General features: G+C 45.4%; 3 protein-coding genes across 6 annotated transcripts in view; 2 read left to right on the top strand and 1 right to left on the bottom strand.

The window, feature by feature from the left end:
• The window catches only part of CARMIL1 (capping protein regulator and myosin 1 linker 1), a 336,439-nt gene that overhangs the window by 2,299 nt on the left and 311,569 nt on the right, over nucleotides 1-22,571 (bottom strand). The gene's annotated exons all lie outside the window — the stretch shown is intronic.
• Nucleotides 1,551-8,715, top strand: RBFA (ribosome binding factor A). The gene is made up of 7 exons (XM_083518759.1): nucleotides 1,551-2,020; nucleotides 4,676-4,718; nucleotides 4,824-5,000; nucleotides 5,420-5,532; nucleotides 6,641-6,725; nucleotides 7,711-7,787; nucleotides 8,099-8,715. The coding sequence occupies exons 1-7, from the start codon at nucleotides 1,566-1,568 to the stop codon at nucleotides 8,493-8,495; spliced, it is 1,347 nt and encodes a 448-aa protein (XP_083374885.1). The 5' UTR covers nucleotides 1,551-1,565; the 3' UTR covers nucleotides 8,496-8,715.
• Nucleotides 11,395-15,445, top strand: LOC310714000 (nuclear transport factor 2-like). Of its 4 annotated transcripts, XM_083518868.1 has the most exons (6): nucleotides 11,432-11,544; nucleotides 11,835-11,929; nucleotides 13,235-13,342; nucleotides 13,849-13,920; nucleotides 14,182-14,280; nucleotides 14,667-15,445. In XM_083518868.1, exons 3-6 carry the CDS (start codon nucleotides 13,244-13,246, stop codon nucleotides 14,778-14,780), a joined length of 384 nt encoding a protein of 127 aa, XP_083374994.1. In that variant the 5' UTR covers nucleotides 11,432-11,544; nucleotides 11,835-11,929; nucleotides 13,235-13,243; the 3' UTR covers nucleotides 14,781-15,445. The 4 variants fall into 4 exon arrangements, with proteins under 4 accessions (XP_083374995.1, XP_083374994.1, XP_083374996.1 ...); XM_083518869.1 differs by lacking the exon at nucleotides 11,835-11,929 and having other exon boundaries at nucleotides 11,395-11,544; XM_083518870.1 differs by lacking the exons at nucleotides 11,432-11,544; nucleotides 11,835-11,929 and adding an exon at nucleotides 12,014-12,612.

Consider the following 22,571-nt stretch of genomic DNA (forward strand, 5'->3'; position numbering starts at 1 on the left):
AAAACATACAGCCACACATGCACAGCATACCTCCACAACGGTTATCTGTCCCCACACACCAAACACATCAGCACTGAACAGCACACTCCAGCATTAAAATGAGATTGATACAGAGGATACTGATCACCAGCTCATCTCGTCTTCAAAAATACATATTCTGGAGCAGCTGTAAACAGTCCCACTCTTGCACTATTTGGGGTTTGAAATATGCAGCCTTACTGAGAAAAAAAGAAGGCACTCAAATGTATAATGAATGTGTACACATTTCAACCTTAATTGGCAATGAATTGCATGGAATTTGGTGGAATGCACACGATTATTATTATTACGGTACAGTCATACCTCGGGTTAAATTTCCTTCAAGTTGAGCACATTCGAGTTGCGCTCCGCGGCAACCCGGAAATAACGGAGCGCGCATGACATCACGCACATGCGCAGAAGCGACGAAAAGCGATGCGCGCGTGCGCAGATGTGCCATCGCTAGATACGTTTACCTCTAGATGCGAACGGGGCTCCGGAACGGATCCTGTTCATATCTAGAGGTACCACTGTAATAATAATAATTTGTATTGTCACCCACGATATCGGACATACCATCCAGATGGAGCAATGGGAAAAATTGTGGAAGCAAGATAAAAGATTTATTGCTTGTTATACAATAGGAGAAAATCTTATGAAGATGATGTATGGGTGGTATATGACTCCCTCTAAACTGGCTAAGATCTACAAATTAAAAACAAACATTTGTTGGAGATGCAATATGGTAGAAGGAACGATGTACCACATATGGTAGGATGTGGAAAAATCAAAAAATTCTGGAGTAGTATTCACGAGGAACTGAAAAAGATGTTTAAAACATCATTTGAGAAAAAACCAGACACGTTCCTGTTAGGCATTGTATCAACAGACATCCAAAACAACAAGAAAAAAGTGTTTTTATATGCTACAGCTTCTGCCAGAATACTAATAGCCAAAAATTGGAAAGGGGACATTGTCCCATCAATAATGGGTTGGCAAAATAACCTACCGATAGAATAAAAACAGCTTATCAGATATCAATCCAAATAGAAACTAAGGAAAGAATGGGAATGCATGGAAGAATATATGACAAAACATCGTCCTAAAACAAATTTATTGATATGCATTGACTAAATTTCGTAAAGCTAAGATATTGACATACATTTTATGGAGAAAATACAAACAAAATACACAACAGAATAGAATAAGAAACAAAAACAAAAGAAGCTGTAAAGTGATGGAGGGAAGTCACAAAGGTAGGAATAAGGAAAATATATATACATATTTACATATGTTAAAATGTGTAATTGAATGTAATAATGTAAATAAAATTAAAAATATCACCAAAAAAGAGAGATCAGTCATAAGGTCAAGTCTACACCATACATGGTCCCCCCCCCACAAAAAAATAATTTGTATTGTCACCATCGGCATATAATTTATTGTAGTAATAACAAAGCAGCAATATTCACTGCATGTGCACGGCCACCTCGCGACAGGAGCGATCGCAAAGCAAACCCGCGCGCGCATTCATCAGCAAGCGAAGCATGACTGCCGAAGGGCTGCGCTTACCGACTCAGATGCGCCGGGCGCCGCCAGGTGTTCAGGGGTTGCGAGTGCGGATGCTTTGCGGCGAAAAGAGCGCTTCATGGCCGCTGGGGGCGCTGCGGCGGCTTCCCGCGACAGACCTTGCTGGGGCCTTGCGGTGCAACGAGGAGCAGCCGCGGCCGCGGAGCTGCTTCCAGCCGACGGGGAGGTCTTGGAACTCCTGCGCGGCGAAGAGTCCCGAGCTCGCTATGTGGGGCGTTCGAAGCGCGGCCGCTGCAGCCTTTGCCAGCAGCCGAGCGACCCCGCCTGCCGGGACTGCAGCCTGGTGGCGGCGGCCTCAGGACGGCGGCCTCGGCCTGCCTCCGCTGGGCTGCCCCGGCTGCCGGGCTCTGCGCTGCTCCGCCGCCCTCTGCGGCTCCAGGAACCAGCTCAAGAAGTTCCTCTCTAAAAAGAAGTGAGTAACGCACCCCCCACCCCCGAATAATAACAACAACAATAATAATGGACAGCCATAGATTTGCAGTACTTTCCTTATATTTCTGAGTAAGGCAGACTTCTTTTGGGAAAGGATAAAGTCATAGAATTGTAGAGTTAGAAGGGACCGTGAGGGTGCAACCCCCTGCAATGCAGGAATAAGGTAAAGGGACCCCTGACCATTAGGTCCAGTCATGGCCGACACTGGGGTTGCGGTGCTCATCTCGCTTTATTGGCCGAGGGAGCCGGCGTACAGCTTCCGGGTCATCTGGCCAGCATGACTAAGCCGCTTCTGGCGAACCAGAGCAGCGCACAGAAACGCCGTTTACCTTCCCACCGGAGTGGTACCTATTCATCTACTTGCACTTTGACGTGCTTTCAAACTGCTAGGTTGGCTGGAGCAGGGACCGAGCAACGGGAGCTCACCCCGTCACGGGGATTCGAACCGCCGACCTTCTGATTGGCAAGTCCTAGGCTCTGTGGTTTAACCCACAGCGCCACCCGCAAGTATTCCCAATGCAGGAATCTTTTGCTCAACAGGGGCTCGAACCCACGACCCTGAGATTAAGAGCCGGGTGCTGTACCAGCTGAGCTCTCACTGCTATTCACTAGGTCCTGTGCAGAGTATCAATGACACTTGCTGCCCAGGAAGCTCATAAACTGCAATTAATTGTTTTTCTGATCCCACCCACCCCCCTTAAGGAGGGGATTGGGGCACTCCTTTAGCACTTTCCACTGATTAATACAGTGGTACCCCGCAAGACGAACGCCTCGCAAGACGAAAAACTCGCAAAACGAAAGGTTTTTTCGTTTTCGAGTTGCCTCGCAAGACGAATTTCCCTATGGGCTTGCTTCGCAAAATGAAGCTTGCCCCGCAAGCTCCAGGGACAGCGGGTCTTCCCGCTGTCCCCGGACCTCTTTTGAAGCAAGGGGCGGCGTGGAGAAGCGATCTCCCCGCAGCCCCTTGCTTCAAAAGAGGTCTGGGGACAGCGGGGAAGAAGCGATCTTATCCCCGCAGCCCCAGGTCCGGGGACAGCGGGAAGCGCTTCCCGCTGTGCCCGGACCTCTTTTGAAGCAAGGGGCGGCGGGGAGAAGCCTGCCCCCGCCGCCCGGCTTCGGAACGATGCTCCGAAGCCGGGCGGCAGGGCGGGAACACCTTCTGAAGGCGGGCGGGGGGCGAAAGTCTTTGCTCCCCCCCGCCCGCCTTCAGAAGAGGTCCAGGACCTCTTCTGAAGGCTGGCGGGGGGCAAAAGTCTTTGCTCCCCCCTGCCTGCCTGTCCCGGAGGGCTTTTGAAGGCAGGCGGGGGGGAGCAAAGACTTTCGCCCCCCGCCCGCCTTCAGAAGAGGTCCAGGACCTCTTCTGAAGGCTGGCGGGGGGCAAAAGTCTTTGTCCCCCCTGCCTGCCTTCCCAGGGGCTTTTAAATTGCCCCGGACAGCGGAGAAGTCCTCCGCTGTCCCGGGGTTTTTTAAAATGCTGGGGGTGGGAAGAAAAGCCCTTGTCCCCCCCCCCCAGCCTTCAGAAGAGGTCCGGGGACAGACTGTCCCCGGACCTGGTCTGAAGGCAGTTTCCCTAGGAACGCATTAATTGATTTTCAATGCATTCTTATGGGAAACCGTGCATCGCAAGACGAAAAACTCGCAAGACGAAGAGACTTGCGGAACGAATTAATTTCGTCTTGCGAGGCACCACTGTATTGTTATAAGTTGGTGGGGGGTGGCAGGGAAGTAGAATGTATGTGAAATCCTTCTAACCCCTGGATCCAGTAAGTGTTAAGATTATAAACCAGGCTATTGTTGTTGTTGTTCCTGTTTCAATTTATATAGTGCCCTTTATCAAAAGGTCTCAGAGTGGTGTACAGCATTAGAAATACATTACGAAATATCAAAAACATAGTAAAAAGCATGCTGACAGACAGCCTGATAGTAAAATCATCATCATAATAACAGTCCTCTCCCCCACACTTTCACAGGCCCTCGATTATTTAAAAGCCATAGGCTTGGGTAAAGAGGATGTTTCTGCCTGGCATCCTAAAGACATGAAATGAGGTCGGCAATTGAGCCTCTCTGGGGAGAGCATTTCACAAATGGGGAGCCGCCACAGAAAAGGCCCTTTCTCTTGTTACCACTCTCTGAACCTGTCTGGAAGCGGGACATAGAGAAGGGCCTCAGATGACAAGTGCATCTGCCCAGGGCCATCTTTAGCAGATGCAGCGCTGGGGTGCAAATATCCGCTCAGTGCTCCCATATTACCACAGATTGGGGGGGGGGGCGAAGCTGCGCCCTGCCAGCCATGGGGTGTGTGTGTGCAACTGTCCCCCATGCCGCTGCAGGAGAGCAATCCCCGCAGAGGCTAGGGAGGCAAGCTGCGCATGCGCCAGCCATATAGTTGGTGAGGCGCAGCTGGCGGGTGTGCAGGGAAAGGGGAGGCCGCCAGCAAAGCCGCGCAGCTCCCCCACTTGCTGGGGCACCCCTGAGGGGCCAGCGCCCTGGCGCAACGAACCACTAAGCCCTATGGGAAAGACGCCTCTGCATCTGCCTCTCCTAGAATAGTGCTGCTGTATTTTGACATATGTTTGATACATTATTGCTCATGTTATATCCATAAAACTCATATAGTCTCTCTTTTTTTTGAAAGGAAGAAGTTTTGGTATGATAGTCCTGCACTGGGCTCTTCCCTGGTAAGCACAGACAGATTTTTAAATTGGAAAGACAACTACGATGGAAAAGTAGATCATGCTTGATGCACAAGATATTCCTCTCAGCAATCTTTTTTTGTTTTAAAGGCACACAAGCCATCCAACTTGGCAAGTATATTAAAGCTTCGTCCACCAAAAGTGAAGACAGAAGATAGCATACGTAAAAGAGCCCTAAATGTTCTGCTGCTTAAAGCCGTGAGAGATGTCCTGAGTACCTTTGAGGCTGGCCAAGAAGTTTATGACCTCAACGTGGAACTGTCTAAGGCAAGTACAAAAGGCGTCAATCCAGCAAAGTCCCTAATATAAAGTTGTGGGATCAGAAATGTAATAGGACCGTCAAAGCCCAGTCATGAAACCTGTTCTACGGATTTCATAATGGTTTGTTGCAGTCTGACCAAAGAACTATAACAGAATTGGAAAAGGGCCTGTAGTCCAACCCTTGGTTAATGCAGGATATTCATCACTCCCTGTCGAAAGTCGGGCATAAGTAGAAAAAGTTGGATATGGGAAGTGAACAGCTAGATACACGAGTATTGTTGTCAGGAACTGCTTTGCTTAGGTAATAGTAATCCTCTTCTTGAACCTCTTGAATGTAATGGGATTATTGTCGCTGCCCTCTTCCAAGCTTAGAGTTCTTCACCATGTAAAATGTGCCCTTACAACTGGCATTTTGAACTCCACAGGCGTCCCTCACATCAGATTTTTCAGTATGTCGTATCTACTGGAAGACTACTGGCAGTGTGGAACATGATGACTACATTGAGAAGGTTCTACAGAAGAGTGGTCCACGTATAAGGTACTACAGTGTTGTATCCAGAGGAGGGCGAATGTCCTTGTCTGGAGGCCATATTGGCAACTTTAAAAGGTACATTGAGTGTTGGACTTAAGAATATGTGGTCAGTTGACTGGTTTATTATTTGGCTGTGGTCAAATTTCCAAAATCTAAAATGCCACTATGTAGGTGGTATAAAAACTTTGTCTAACACTGTAAAGATGGTGATTCATCTTTAAAAAGTGCTTCTGTGATTAGCATAAATATTAAACCTGTTCACAATTCAAGCATCTCTTTAACTAACACGTTAAAAATAGTTTGCCAATCTATGATTGTCTAACTCAGGCATGGCCAAACTTGGCCCTCCAGCTGTTTTGGGACTACAATTCCACAATTCCCATCATCCCTGACCGCTAGTCCTGTTAGCTAGGGATGATGGGAGTTGGTAGTCCCAAAACAGCTGGAGAGCCAAGTTTGGCCATTCCTGGTCTAACGGTGTTTTTGTTACTCAAATGCCCAACTTTAGCTTGCTTATGTTACACCGTTAGGCTTGCAAGCACCTTCAGCACATGCGGAAACATGTATGTACTGTTTTCCTTCAGTTACATTCTTATGCAACATGCACAGACAGATATGCATGCTTGCTCATGTGCACACAAACAAATACACTTCCATGCAAGTGTTCAAAATAACATTTTTGTGTATACACAGAGCAGTCCATGTTACTTTTCAAATACACACATACAAAATACGTTTCTGCTTCCCTTCATTGGTACCTACTTGACTGGGATCTGCAAGAATCTGCTCTAGAAGAGGAAGCTGTTCTGCTGAATAAACAGGAAAGAGTGGCTTGTTTCCTGTGCATCACTCTCACTTTGCAGGAAATCCCCGCAAGGGTACAGTTAGCTGACATGGCCCTGTGGAATGGGGTTTGCCACAAAAGTTGGGTGGGCCTACTTTCCACTTGAAAACTGGATAATTTTCCAATAGAGTAATTAGAAGATGTTACAGTGCTTCTTTTTTCATTCTATCTTTGTTTTTTGATTTTCATTTTCTCCAAACACTTAACAAAATTGTAGCTGATTTTAATATTAGAGGTTTCTCCTTCCTTCCTTCCTTCTTTTTTTTACAGACACCTTCTGATTTCACATCAGGTCCTAGGAACTGTTCCTTCATTAGTGTTTGTCAGAGACAAAGAAGATGCTGCTATAAGAGAGGTAAGGAAGAAATTGCATAACTGTATTGTTAATATGCATTGTCAGGGTAATTGCATCATGGAGATGGGATGCTGCTCCCATCCCTCCCCCATCCCACTGCCACAAAAACCAGGAAAAGCCATTTTGGGATGCATTCGTAGCAACTTGTTAACAGAAATATACTATTGCACTAGGCTGATCCAGGGTGGGGTCCATTTTTCAGTCCAAAGGCCACATTCTCTCATGAGCAACTTGCTGGGTGGACAGGAGTCACATGCCAGCAGGGAGCAGAGCGAAGGGTTGTGGCCAGTGGCAAAAATGGTAAAATCAATGGGTACAACACTTATCTGTGTACAATATGCTACATTCCCATTGTGTATGTCAGAATTTTCTACACATGCATCCATCCATCCATCCATCCATCCATCCATCCATCCATCCATCCAAGCAACTGAAAGGCGTTATCACATTTCAGGAGCATATCGTTTGCACAACACAATAAGCCAAACTATGGCTTACTGGAAGTGCACAAACATGCAAGCTCCTGGAGATGAGCTTGCAGCCATTTTGCTCCTCCTCGGTCCTTTTTTGCTCCCATACCACACCAAGCTAAGTCAAGGATTTGACTTAGTTTGTCGTTCAGACCCAGGCCTGTGATTAAACTGTCTCACTAACCACTAGCTGTAGGCAAGGTTTGCTCCTTTTTCAGAATCCACACCAGGCTTCCTCAGCCTCAGCCCTCCAGATGTTTTTGGCCTACAGCTCTCATGATCCCTAGCTAGCAGGACCAGTGGTCAGGGATGATGGGAATTGTAGTCTCAAAACAGGCTGAGGCTGAGGAAGCCTGATCCACACAGTAAACCCTAGATTGACTTACCATGATGTCATGTGTACCGGACCACTTGCACGGTAACGAGGGCTTACAACTTATTTAACTTCTTGATTGTGCAAAGAAACGGCCCTATTTCTGGATATCTTAAATGCATGTGAATTTCTTTTCTTGCAGATTGAGAAGTTATTGGCAACTGCTGATTTTGGGCCTGAAGAAGAAGAAGGAAAGGAATCGGTTCAAAATGATTTCAGGTATAAAATCATAAACACAAATGTAACGCTTTGGAAAAACTAGTTAAAATATTTTAAGATGCGTTTTCAGGCTACTGTTGGTTTGGTTAAGAGTTGTGTGCCTGTGGTGGGTGAAAGACCACCTCCTTCCTTCCTACTGTAGTCTCAGTGTTCCCTTCCTTACAGTGCAGTATCTGTCTCTCTAATCGAGGGACCCTCCAGAACATTGTGGGCTGCAGTGGGAGGGGGGAAATTGGCAAAAATTAGGCAAAGGGACAAGTATCACATACAGTTAGGTCTACAGTTCTTACTTTTTTATCCCTTTCTTGCAGTGAACAACGATACACCAAAGCCACCACATACCTGGACTCGTCCCTTTCCTGCATGCATGATAATCTGTTTGGAATTGATCATGATGCATTAAATAAACAAATAATTGAATACAAAAAAATGACTAAGGACAAGGAAATAGAAGGAGTTGGATTGTCGGAGCAGCAGAAGCAACAGCTGGCTGAGATACAAAAGCGCAAGAAAGTGAGATGGAAGAAACCCAAGAAACCTTTTGATGATGGAATTACACCTCAGAAATACCTAATGGACAAATACAGTGAAGATGACTGGGACAGTGACACTGCGTCCTCACATGAACTGGAAAATGAACTGGAGGATGAATTGCAGGAAATGGAAGATAGACTGGAAGTAGAAAACAGTACCACCGAGCACAAGTAAACTTGTAAAACAAAACTGGCTTACCTGAGAGCAAACCCCATAAACCTCAGTCAAATTTATTTCTAAGTAGTTATATACACGAGGTGTTTAAAATAAGGATTTTGCTTTTCACCATTAAAACAGCATACTGTATAGCGGAGGAAAACCATAAGTTTTCATAGAATAGTTTATTTTTAAAAAACCTTGTTTCAAACTGTTTTTATTAAACAATTGAACAATTCTTCTCAGCTGTTCAATTTCATTTACACACTAACTTACATTTGAACAACTTTGACAGTACCAAACTATCTTCATTATAACTTGTATCACTGGAACCTAATTGGTATCCGAGTAATAACCATATTTACCTTTGACAGGGTCAGTCTTCTATCACATTTCTTCCAGCAATCTTTACAACAGCACTATGAGGTCAGCTAGTAAGAGTACCCCCACATTATAAGACAATATGACACTTAATGTTAGTAGTTTTCTTACAGTCACCCACTGAGATGTGTTGAGATTAGAAAGAAATACCTGGCTAATGCTCTTAACTGTTTTACTATACTAAGTCCAAATACTACAACCGGTAGACATGAGACATGAGATTCTGCAATGCTGGCAGTATCTCCAATGAGAGACAGAACAGTGGCTCCAATAATTTTACTAAGAAAGTGGTCTGTGGGTGATAACTGTGGCAATGGATTGATGGGTTATATGACTGTGGCTCCTTCCATAATTCTCTTCCCCAAAGCAGCCATATCAGAAGTGGTCCCAAGATAAAGACAGTAACCTTGTTATTCAGCAAGTTGGCAGGTAAGCCATGCAGCTGTGTGTAGGCTGGAGGAGAAGGGATAGATCTGGCAAAGTTACTACTAGTAGTAATACTACTATTACTTCTTTTCCAGCTTGCCATCAAAGACTTCAAGGTGGTATACTAGCTTCTTTTTCTCCCCATTTTATCCTTCTAATGGCCTTGTGAGGGGAGGGAGAGAGATGGTGAATGGCCCATGGTCACCCACCGAGTTTCATGGCTTAAGTGAAGGTTTGAACACTGGTCTCCCAGACCCTAGTCTCAACAAAGATTGCCAGCCCCCTTGAGGCCCCAGGGCCCATTTGTAAACCAGAGAAACTCATGGGTACCACACACATCATAACATGTCGACTAAAGCAGAATGCATCTCCCAAGCCTCATTTTAGAAGGGGGAAAGGAACCTATGAACATCAGGTAAGGTCTCTGGGCACACGTGTGTCCATTGGCAACACCTGCTCTAATCATCCCACACTGGCTCTGAATAATGGCCTGCTGTTTTCCATAGTTAAACCTATCTTGCATTGATGTGATGGCTGCCTCCTTAAATGGCTTTAAAAGAGGACTAGAAAAAATCATGGATAATAAGGCTATCAATGACTACTGTTCATGATCGCTGTGTAGCACTTCAGGTATCAGAGGCTGTAATGGATTGAATGCCAGTTATTGGTGGGTAGGGAGAGGATATTTATTTTTCGCCCTATAGGACGCACCGTCCCATAAGGCGCACCTAGTTTTTTGGGGGGGAAATAAAGGGGGAAAATTTTATTTCCCCCCCAGGCGCAGGGCTGGGGCGGGGAAGCCTGAGCTTCCCCCGACCCCAGCCCCCAGAAGAAGAAGAAGGAGAAGAGTTTGGATTTGATATCCCGCCTTTCACTCCCTTTAAGGAGTCTCAAAGTGGCTAACAATCTCCTTTCCCTTCCTCCCCCACAACAAACACTCTGTGAGGTGAGTGGGGCTGAGAGACTTCAAAGAAGTGTGACTAGCCCAAGGTCACCCAGCAGCTGCATGTGGAGGAGTGGAGACGCGAACCCGGTTACCCAGATTACGTGACTACCGCTCTTAACCACTACACCACACTGGCTCTCAGAACAGGCAACTCTCAGTGCGCCCAGGCTTCAGCATGCAGGCAACTCTCCGCAAGCTGCGGGAGCCCGGCGCGGGCTCCCACGGCTTGCGGAGAGCTGCGCGAAGCTTGGAGTGAGAGGGGTCGGTGCGCACCGACCCCTCTCACTCTCCAGGCTTCAGCGAAAGCCTGCATTCACCCCATAGGACGCACACACATTTCCCCTTCATTTTTGGAGGGGAAAAAGTGCGTCCTATAGGGCGAAAAATACGGTATTTGGGCTCATGCCCTGCCTGCAAGCTTCCCATAGGCTTCTTGGTGGCTGGCCACTAGGAAACTACAGTTAGAATGGGACTAGTCTGATCTAGCTCAGCTTTTCTTATTTCGTAGGCACTGCACACATTGTACATTTAAAGCACCGCGCTGCCCCCAAGAATCCTGGGAAATGTAGCTTCCCCCATCAGAGCTACAATTCCCAGTTTTCTTGACAAACTATACAGTTCCTAGGCTTCTTTTGAGGGGAATATGTGGTTCAGTTATATGGTTTTTAGGGGGTTTTTTTAAAACCCACTTAAGAACATTAGCATTAACATTGGTTGCCAGCAACCATTTCCGGCACCCGTTCCAGAGGAACAGCAGAGATATCTTACAACCACTTACTTGGGATAAAGTCTCAATGAACTAAATCGACATATTTCTGAATAGGCATCCACAGGATTGTGCTTTAGCTCTGCTGACCTCTTGTCAGGAGTCCTTGGCACCTTATAGGCGAATGCTTTTCATTGTGCTGTGAATTCTCACCCAATAACCTTTCTCCCTCAAAAGCTCTGAAAGAGTGAACGCGTATAAAGCAGAAGTTGAGCCAGAAATTCGTGTTTTCGCCTACGGATTTTAATGCATGCTCTCCCAGTTTTATCTCATGCCAAAGATTCTGCATGGCTAATTTTGTATCCACTAACCGAATAGCACTGCGACGAGTAGAACAAGGAAGTGTCTCTTAACATGCCGCTTTAGGAGCGAACATCAAAGCCAGCCCACTATTCCAAATCCCTTTGAGGTGGCGGCGCTCAGGCTGCCATTGGCTGAAGAGGGTGTGACGTATTCTAAATCGCCGGGGTCGGCGCGCCATCTGATGGTTCTAACGAGTTTGCATCGGTGACCCACGTGCTTGTTGGACAGAAGCGGCTGCTAAGGAGGTGGGGATACGGGAAAGTTTTTTTTATTTTCTGGGGGCGGGAAGACTTCTATAATGGCGCCAAATTTCCAGAGAGTTACTGTGTGTGTTGAGATTCCCAAAATGCGGGTGGATTCCATATATTCATTCCCCCCATCGGGACGCGGTGGGGGGAGCCATCCCCACGTGCGTTTCAAGCCCTAGGTGGTCGGATTCCAGAAGCCCCCCTCCAGGTTGTTCCCGTGCATCCTGCGCGGTGGCTGAATCCTTTAGCTTAAAATCCGAATCGGTTTCCAAACAATTCTTTTGTAGGCTGCTGGCGATAGGTTGGAGATAAGCCGAGGGTTGGAGTCGAGCTGGGAAGGAGGTAGCGCGCAGGCGACCACAACGGGCGGACAAGCTGCCGGGTGAGTCGGCCGCTTGGGCGCCAAGATCCACGCCTGGGGAGCAAACGGCGGGCTTTGTTAGGCGTGCAACGCCCCGGGGATGGGGAGCGGGGTTTGGAATCGCCGGGCGCTGCATAGTTTGGAAGTGGGTGCAGCTTTTGAACGCATAACTGCTTTTAAAAGAGAGCGGTCTGATCTGGCATTGCACGTTAGGAGCTTGCTTCCTGCACCGATCCTTTCCCTAGATGTGCACGAGTTTCTCGCTTTTGCTCCCTTATCCTCGCTTTCCCCAGTGCTCTTCCAGCGTTTGCCGGAGCAGTTGACCCCCGCCTACCCCCGGGCTCGAGCAAGACGCAGGGGCGGTAGTAGTAGCACGTGGCCTTTCCAAAACTGGGAGGGGCGTGGCGGCGCTGGGGGTCGGTGAGTGAAGAGAAGCGACCTCGTTGCGTTTTCACAAGTTCGTGAGAGATCGAGAGCGTGGAGCCGACAGTTACTTTCCCCGCTAACGACCTCCGGATGAAAATGGGTGCTGTGCTTCTTTACGCCTAAACGGAAGGGGCATCTATCTACTTACTCCCAAGTCAGCACGTGAGGTGTCCAAGCTAGAGGAACCACATTAAAGGCGTTTGTGGATCGCGCAGCCTGATCTCACGAATGTTTAATGGGATCGGAGATCCGCCCTGCACCGTGGGGCTTACGCCGAAGTAAGCACATGCCGGACTGGACCCGTTTCTGATGACCCTATGCATGTTTATGCAGAAGTCCCCTTCAGTTCAGTGATATTCTCCAAGTAAGCATGTTTAGGCTGCAGCCTCAGAGTGCAGTTCTATGCATGCCTGTTCCCACTGCATCCCACGGGATTTACTTTTACCTGCGTACCACAATGGACTGCAGTTTTACTTCTTGATCCTAGGCATGTTTACGTGGGCGTCCCACTGAATTCAGCTGAGCTTACTCCAAGAAAAGTTTCATTGGATTATGTAGCCAAATCCTATATGTGTTTACTTAGAAGTTCAACCAGTTTCCAAGTAAATTCTGAGTTTGTCCAGAAGATCAAGGGCAAGCCTAAACATGTTTATCAGCAGTAGGTCCCGCTGTCCTGTCTTACCCAAATGATAAGCAAAAGGTAAACAATAAATTGAAAATTTCATATCTGAGTTCTTGTGCAACTTTAATGTTCACTCTTTCACTCCTACCAAGCTTAAATGTGAATAACCGGCTTACGTTGTACATTTATACCTCCAGACATAGTTCCATTGTGGGTGGGCTTGTGACTGTCTAGGTTTTATTAATTAAACATTCCTAATGTTAGTTTTCCCTTTGTAGGCGTGCAAAATGGCAGAAAGACCCATTTGGGAGCAAATTGGAACAAGTTTTATACAACTTTATTACCAGCAGTTTGATACCAACAGGGAACAACTAGCTTCACTTTATGTATGTACCAATTTACCTTTGTTTAGACCTTTGTTTTCTCATTGGTCCTGGGTTATTGACTTGGCATCTTTGCCAAAGCAGCAAAAGTTAAGATGTGGTTGATGTGCCTAACCAAAACTTGGGTCTGTTGTTGTTGTTTGTGTTTGTTAATAACAAAATATTGTAAATTTTAGATCCCAGGCAGCTTCCTTTTATTCCTATCGGTAGTTGAAGGTAGATTCTTGTGATTGAAGTTTTCCAAATACTTTAGGCGTAATAGTGTGTTTTCTTATCAGTCACAGTGTTCCCCCCTTCCAATGTGAAGTGCTTGCAGTTTGAGCCAAGGACCCAGAAAATACTACCATAGGTTTTGCCAAACTTTGGGGATGGGTGCAGACAATTGTGGGAAGCTGAGTAGGATGAGGAGTGGAGCTCCCTGAAGGCATACCTAGGGGTTGAACCTGTGTACTTTGCTTTTCTTTGGTCTTTTTAATGTATAGGTTTTAGTAATGTATACCTTTTTGCAGACAGATGCTTCTTGTTTATCATGGGAAGGGCAGCAATACCAAGGGAAAGCATCAATCATGGAAAAATTGCTGGTATGTTCCTACTTGAAATCAGTAGTTCATAGAATTGTAGAGTTGGGAGGGATCCAAGGGTCATCTAGTCCAACCCCCTGCAAGGCTAGCTTGCTGCCTGTTGTGTAAGTGTTTTAAAATAATTAAATCCAATAGTTTAACCGAGGAACTGAAAGGAGAGCACTGATTGACTTGGTCTGTTTCTCATGTGTTTGCATGTTGCTAGTATTCTATATCTAGTAAACTAGGCAGGTCTAACACTTGTTCTCTTTATGGTACTAGAGACTCCCTTTCCAAAAAATTCAGCACAACATAACATCCCAAGATCACCAACCAGCTCCTGACAACTGTATCCTTAGTATGGTTGTTGGTCAGCTGAAGGTAAGTTTGAAAATTAATATCATCTTTGGCATGTGCAAAGCATTTAAATCTTTGGCTACCTCAGTGTTAAAGCTGAAACATTAAAGCGTCCGAACAGAATTTTCTTTATTTAAAATATCATAAACCGAGCAATAAAAATGGAAAGTGTGTGTGTTAGATGCTATACAATACATCTGCCACATAAAATGAAACAGAAGGTACAATGTAATCAAAATGACATACTGTAAGATTTCACTGATTTATCTTTTCACCAAAATCAGCAAGGCATAAAAGGGCTTAAATCTGGTTGGATTTTGCTTTGTTATGTTTAAGACTACTATGGGGCTTCTGTTTACATGATGGCCATATTTATAAAGAATCTAAAATGTCATCTTCTCTTAATGTAGGTGGATGATGATCCAGTGATGGGATTTCACCAGTTGTTTGTTCTCAAGAACATTAACGACAAATGGATCTGTTCCAATGACATATTTAGGTTGGCTCTGTACAACTTTGCTTGAAATCTCTGTTCTCAAGCATGCCTTTGAGATCGTTCATCTAAAAAAAAAATTGCAAACAAAAATTGGTTTTAAAATTGCTTGTATTCTTCTTCATTCTTTTGCTTGGTGATTGAAAGAACATGTATATTCTGTTTTAAATGTTAAGCAATCTCATTAGGATGATCACTTCCTCTAATATACCTGCATTTCGCTCCTGCACATCTGTCACATAAAACATTGTGTATATAAAGTATTGTAAGAATGCTCTGCTTGTCTATTTTAATTGCATTAAACATGTTGAAACTTGCATAAAGGATCGCTTTTAAAATTGCTCTGAAATTTAGCTCTGAAATAACCACAAGAAGTCCTGTTAGTGGACATGAGGGAACAACCATTTTTCTTAAATGCATTTCTTCTACATGACTACATATTTCGTATCCTCATGTTATTTGTTGATATGATGGCATGAACTCTGGGTGAATTTGCAGTGCTAAGTTTGCATTTTGAATATATTGTTTGCATGAAGCCTGAGGTGGCTGGAGCCATTCATTTTCATGGCAAGACAAGCCCCATGTATGTACCATTGTGCTGCCCCGTGTTTATGGAATTTGTTACGGCTAGAGATTTATCAGATATGAGAATTTGCCCATTCATATGGACAATTAAAGCTTTTCTTTTCAAGCAGGGTTTTAACATCTCAAGTATAATTGAGCTGTATTGAATATTTTGTTTATGTTGAATATATTGAGCTCACCACAAACACTTCCCTTGTTCTCTTATAATGGCAACGGCACCTACCTGAGAGGTGACGGCACTGAATTCTGGCTGGAAAAAAACCTCTAGACAGTCGTCTTCAGCAGAGGCATTCTTAATGGTCTGAATAGGGGTGCTGTGGGAGGAAGAGCTGGCAAAGAAGCTCCACCAGTTTAGGAGCTCTGCTGTCCTGACAGCTTACCCTGACTTGGTGTGAATAACATGGAGCACATCAAATGGATCATCCAGAGAACTTCTGTTAACCAGAACCAGAGAACAGCCCTTATAGGTATTCTCATTGCCACCTTTCTTTCCTTTGTAGGCCTGGCACAATTTGGATAGACCTGGCTGGACACAAAAAATGTTAAGCACCCAAGTCTTTAAGGCTGTCAGTGGCTAATAAGCCAGCATAGCTATGATCCACCTCCCCATCACAGGGAGGTGGATCATACCAGTTGAATACCAGTTGCTTGGGAACACTGGCATAATTCTCAGCTTGGCAGAAACATACCTGCACTAATTCTTCAGGCCAGTCTAGATGTTCAGGACAACACTTTGCTCTTATTTACCACAACTCCATAAACTTAAGCAGTTGGTTCCCTGTCCAGTTTATTTGTGGCATTGGAACCAGCATGTGCAGATACAGCTTAAAAGCAATAGAATGCTGCAAAGTGTGCTGGGGGAAGAAAATCGGTTTTGCCTATTTTCGTTTTGATTGTTGTATAAAATTTATACCCCACTTTTCAATCACATGATCAAGGCAGTAATAGTAGACACACATATACACTCGGTCCAATAGTTCGTGGTTAGGGAACCTCCAGTCTGCAGGCTAAATTTGACCTGGCATGGGTCCCAGTATCACTCGTGAAGCTGTTTTCCTGAAACCACACCCACTTGCCCCACTCCTGATGGTATATGTGACTGCCATACCAACAAAACTGGGCCCTTGGATCATCATATGAGGTGATCATCATGAGAGTTCCAAAGGGCAGCAACTCGAGAACGGGCCTTTTCTGTGGTGGCTCCCCAGGGAGGCTCCTTGGCACACTCATTGCCTATCTTTAGGCAGCAGGCAAAAAGATTCCTCTTCTCCTAGGCCTTTGGCTAATTAAACAGTCTATTACCTTTTAAACTGAGATGGGGGGTTATTATTTTTGTTTGTTACTGTGGAAAGTATTTTTGTGTTTTTATATTGTGAACTGTCCTGTGATCCTCAGATGAAGGGAGGAAATCTAATAAATAAACTATATAATACGATAAATATGAGGCAGGTAGAGATGTCACTTGATGAGCTGGTTCCCCCATGAGGAACTTGATTGCTTGTGCTGCCAATTCCTGCCTGAGAAAAGCAGGGTTGAAGCCACCCCCCTATCAGATGATGGGCAGTGACCAAGCCTACGGATCAGCAGCGCTTCAAAGCACCATGCAGGACTGCTTGTAATCCTTCAGTGGTGCTTTGAAGTCCCAGCATCTCTGTGGTGATTGGCAGGTTGGTGATCTCAGGTGATTGGCAGGTTGGCTGCAATGCCCACATGTCACACTTGGTCCACACGGGGTAGGGGAGCTAAGGAGCAACTGGCCCCACCAGCCAGATCAGGTCCCTGATCCCTGCCTTGGCTAAGGGAGGAGGCCAGAGGATGTTTCCCTTCAGCTCTGAAGCCCCAGGACAACTGGCAGGGGTAAAGATTCTTTCTGGCAGGGACTGGGGATACAAGCTCCCTGCAACAGCTGTATCCCTGGCTAACGGATAAAGCCAGGCTGGTCTTGCTGCAACATTGTTCCTGGGAGACACAGAGTGCAATTAAAGGAGGAGCAGCCCATACTTTTCTTTTCCAAAAAGGTAATTCCTAATCTAGCCACCGCTCTGAGATGGGAGCTTTATCAGTGATGGATATTTCGGTGTTGAATTTTTATGCTGTCTGTTGCTTGTAATGTGCAAAGACAGACTCATCAGGTTTCACGTTTGATGTGGTGAAAGTCAGTGTGATGTGCTTCTACCAAGGGGGGGGGGGGAGGAGGAACCTTCTGTCAAGGGCTGCCTGACCCAGGGAATGGGGATCACACTGTCGCTGACTGTGTGCCGGCAGCAGACAGACCCAAATGCCAAAGTCGGCTGTCTCCCATTTTTTCCTTCCATCCACACAACATTGGGCCAAGGCCAGCAGGTTGCCTATAACGTTTTACAATATCAAGTTTAGATAGTGAACTCTTCATTTACTAGAGTCATAAAGCTATCAAGGGCTGCTAGCTCTGATGTTTATGTCCTGTCTTTGTTGTCAGGATGCAGTAGGTCTCTGAATACTAGCTGTTGAGAATCGCAGGAGAGCTCTGCTGTGCCCAGGTTCTGCTTGCAAGCTTTCCTTTAGCACCTAGCTAACAGAGGGCTGGACTATATGGGTCTTTGGCCTGGCCCAATAGTTTATTCTTATGTTCTTACAAGCTTAATGCACACCAAAGGTCCAGTCCTGGCATCTCTGTGAAGGGATGGACAGACTCCTGTCTGAAACCCTGAAGAGGTATTTCGAGTCAACAGAAGTAGCTAGATGACCGACTCGGTATAAGGGAGACTATTAAGTGCCACCTGTTGCAAGTATAGGCATACCTCGGGTTACAGACGCTTCAGGTTGCACGTTTTCAGGATATGGACGTGCCGAAATCCAGAAGTACCGGAACGAGTTACTTCCGGGTTTCGGTGCTCACACATGTGCAGAAGTGCTGAATCGCAACCCGTGTGTGCGCAGATGCGGTGCTGTGGGTTGCGGACGCTGCAGGTTGTGAACATGCCTCCCGCACAGATCACGTTCGCAACGAGTGTCCACTATACTGTATGTGAAAAGGATTGATTGAGAGGTCTTAGTAGACCACATGTTTAGCATGCGTCAACAGTGTGATGCAGGAGCAAAAAAATTGAATGCTATTCTAGGCAGCATCAACATATGTCTAGAGTCCTACCGCACCTGGAGTACTGTGTCCAGTTCTGGGTGCCACAATTTAAAGATACTGACAAGCTGCAATGTGTGCAGAGGAGGGTGACCAAGATCAAGGGTCTGGAAACCAAGCCATATGAGGATCAGTTGAAGGAACTGGGTATGTTTCGCCTGGTAAAGAGGAGATTGAGAGGAGAGATGATAGCCATCTTCAGATATCTAAAGGGCTTCCATGTAAGATGAAGCAAGCTTGTTTTCTTCTGCTCTGGAGGGTAGGACCTGAACCAATGGATTCAAGTTACAAGAAAGGAGATTCCGATTAAACATCAAGAACTTTCTGAGAGTAAGAGCTGTTTGACAGTGGAACAGACTCCCATGAGAGGTGGCAGACTCCTTCCTTGGAGATTTTAAGCAGAGGTTGGATGGCTATCTGTCTTGTATGATCTAGTTGAGATCTCTGCATTGCAGGGGATTGGACTAGATGACCCTTGGGGTCTCTTCTAACTACAGTTCTATGATACTATGATTTATGTTTGGGACGCGGGTGGCGCTGTGGGTTAAACCACAGAGCCTAGGACTTCCAGATCAGAAGGTCAGCGGTTCGAATCCCCGCGACGGGGTGAGCTCCCGTTGCTCGGTCCCTGCTCTTGCCAACCTAGCAGTTTGAAAGCACGTCAAAAGTGCAAGTAGATGAATAGGTTCTGCTCCGGCAGGAAAGTAAACAGCATTTCCGTGCGCTGCTCTGGTTCGCCAGAAGTGGCTTAGTCATGCTGGCCACATGACCCGGAAGCTGTACGCCGGCTCCCTCGGCCAATAAAGCGATATGAGCGCCGCAAACCCAGAGTCGGCCACGACTAGATCTAATGGTCAGGGGTCCCTTTACCTTATGATTTATGTTAAGTATTTAAAATGCACTTTTCATGCCAATGAATTCTCAAAGCAAAAAACATTAACAACAGCAAAAACAAAATAGATACAGTACAACATCCAAAGAAAAATACAAAAATAAATCAGCATTATTATGTTACCAGCAAGGAGAATAATACAATGAACTACAGCTCAATTATACTTAATTGTCCATATGAATGGGCTAAGTTCTCATATCTGATGAATCTTCAGTCGTAACAAATTCCATAAACATGGGGCAGCAAGAGAGAACATTCTTTTAGTTGTCAAGGACAACCTAGTTTCTCAAAGCAGCAGCACCTTCAGCAGAGATTAATTACTGGACCTTGATCATGGAGATACATATGGAAGTAGGCATGCCATCAAGCAAACAGAAATTACACTCTATAGGGCTTCAAATGTAAGAACTGCTGGTGCTGTGAAAGTAGCCCCAAACAGATTGGAAACCAGTGGAACACGTGTAGTATTAATGCTCCTGGTGGCTACCACTCTTCACCAGACTTGTTGACACATTTTTGCCGAACTGAACTTTTAGAAGTGCTTTCATGGGGTGTCCTCCATGGGGCACAGTAGCATAGTCCAATCAAGAGGTCACCAGGGCATGCAGTTGCAAGGTCTCTCTTTTCCAGAAAAGCATAGACCTGATAGATGCAAGCTTAGCCACAGCCTTCACCTGAGAAAGCAGGAACCCTGTATTCAAGGCTTCCTTCCAACCTGTGAACTTGTTCTTTCAGTGGGAGTGTGATTCCATACAGGACAGACCATTCTACCACTTCTTTGATTTTAGAACCATCCATTGTTAGTATCTGCAACTTCTCTGGAGTACATTTCACTGTGTTTACTTTGGTCTAGTCTGCTTCTGACACCAACCAGATGTTCAAGGAAGACATCTGGTTCAGATGGAAAGGAGAAAGAGAGCTTGGTGTTGTTAGCGTTACAAGGACAACCCACTCCAGATTGCCTCTGCTAGTAGTTTCATGAACATATAAGCATGGGAGACAGAATAGATCCCTGCGGGACACTGTGAACAAGGCTCATTGGGAAATAATGTCTTCCCATCATTGTTTTCTGGAATCTTCTGATCAGGTAGGAGCTGCATGACTGCAAAATAGTGCCCTCCAATGCCCAATACATGTCAGACAGAAGAATACCATCATCAGTGGTATCAAAACCATCTAAGAGGTTCAGGAGAAATAGTAGTGTCATATTCCTGTTTTTCTGCTGACAAAGGTCATCAACCCAGACAAGCAAGGCAGTCTCAGTCTTAAATACAACCCTTTCCTACTGTCATCATGTTTTGTTTTCAAGTGTTTGAAAAGTTATTTGCCACTCTCTGAATCAAGCTCAGGTGTTTAGTCCTTATTTAAAGCTGCCCAGTTCTCATCCCCAACTACAGTCTATTATTATTGTAGCAGTACAGTGGATCCTCGGGTTGCGAATGTGATCCGTGCGGGAGGCACGTTCACAACCCGTCTGCACATGCGCGGCTTGCGATTTGACGCTTCTGCGCATGCACAAAGCGTGATTTAGTGCTTCTGCACAAGCGCCGAAACCAGGAAGTAACCTGTTCTGGTACTTCTGGGTTTCAGCACGTCCGTATCCCAAAAACGCACAACCTGAAGCATCTGTAACCTGAGGTATGACTAGTAGTAGTAGTAGTAGTAGTAGTAATAGTAATACCCTGCCCATCTGACTGGGTTGCCCCAGCCACTCTGTGTGGCTTCCAACAAATATAAAAGCATAATAAAACATCAAACATTAAAAACGTCCCTATACAGGGCTGCCTTCATATGTCTCCTAAAAGTTGTATACTGTAGTTATTTAGCTCTTTGACATCTGATGGGAGGGCATTCCACAGGGTAGGCACCACTACTCAAAAGGCCTTCCTTGGTTCCCAGTAACTTCACTTCTTGCAGCAATGGAACTGTCAAAAAGCCATTGGAGCTGGACCTCAGTGTCTAGGCTGTATGATGGGGGTGGAGACGCTCCTTCAGGTATACTGGGTCGAGGCTTTTTAGGGCTTTAAATGTCAGCACCAACACTTTGAATTGTGTTTGGAAATGTGCTGGGAGTCAGTGTAGATCCTTTAGGACCAGTGCTATATGGTCTTGGCGGCCACTCCCAGTCACCAGTCTAGCTGCCACATTCTGGATTAGTTGTAGTTTCCAAGTCACTTTCAAAGGTAGCCCCACGTTGAGTGCATTGCAGAAGTCAAGTGGGAGATAACCAGAGCATGTACCACCCTGGCGAGACACTGCACAGGCAGGTAGGGTCTCAGTCTGTTCCAAATGATCTCTTTGAAGCGTGGAAGCTGTTTCTGCATAGGCTGATCCTGCATCTCTTTAACATCATGTGTAAACAATAGCACATGAATGGGAAATAACAGGAGTTTCATGGGAAGTAACCTATACAGGTACTTCAGTGTTCCATGTTCCAAACATCACCAAGTGTACTATTGCCAAGGTATAGTCAAAGTGATATTGTTGACCATCATCCATGACCATCCTTTACTGAGATTGATGGGAGCCCAACACCACATGGAGAGCCCCATGTTGGCTACCTCTTCTGTTGCCTATAATATGTTTACTTATAATGGAACTTGCTTACCTCTTGCCATTGTATTATCACAATACTGACACCATATTTCAAATATATATTATATAGTCACCCCCAAAAATTTTTTCCTGCACATTGGGTAGACAGAATCATGAAAGTCCTATTTTGTTGCTGTCACTTAGATTAGCAATTTTTCAACAGATCAGCACATTAGACTAAGAAGGAAAGTTGGAGCTCTACATTGGGAAAACCCAAGACCTTAAAAGACCCAAGACCAAGAAAGATATAAAATATTAAATTGCCTAGTAAGAACTAGGCTGAGATGCTCCACAAGGATTGGTCTGTGTTCTGCTCTAGTTGCATTTATTGGTTGGTGGTTCCATCTATCATATAGTGGTCCTCATTAACATTTCACAATGGTTCCTAAGGCTCATGAACAATCTTATTATGAAGTTATGATAGACAATCTAGTTTATCCTTCCTGCTCTTTGAGGAATACTCTTTGAGGAAAGAGTATTCCTCATTTTTTTGTATGTCAAGGTGTATATGCTGTTGAAAAGTGTGAACCTTGTGAAACACTTTCCCTCAGAGGCTTCAGTGGTTCCCTCATTCAATGAGATGCAAAGCTTTTTGACATGGCAGCATTTCATTGGCTGCTGGCTGTAAGGTG

The sequence above is a fragment of the Podarcis liolepis genome (assembly GCF_965112155.1).
Source record: "Podarcis liolepis genome assembly, chromosome: 8".
NCBI lineage: Eukaryota > Metazoa > Chordata > Lepidosauria > Squamata > Lacertidae > Podarcis > Podarcis liolepis.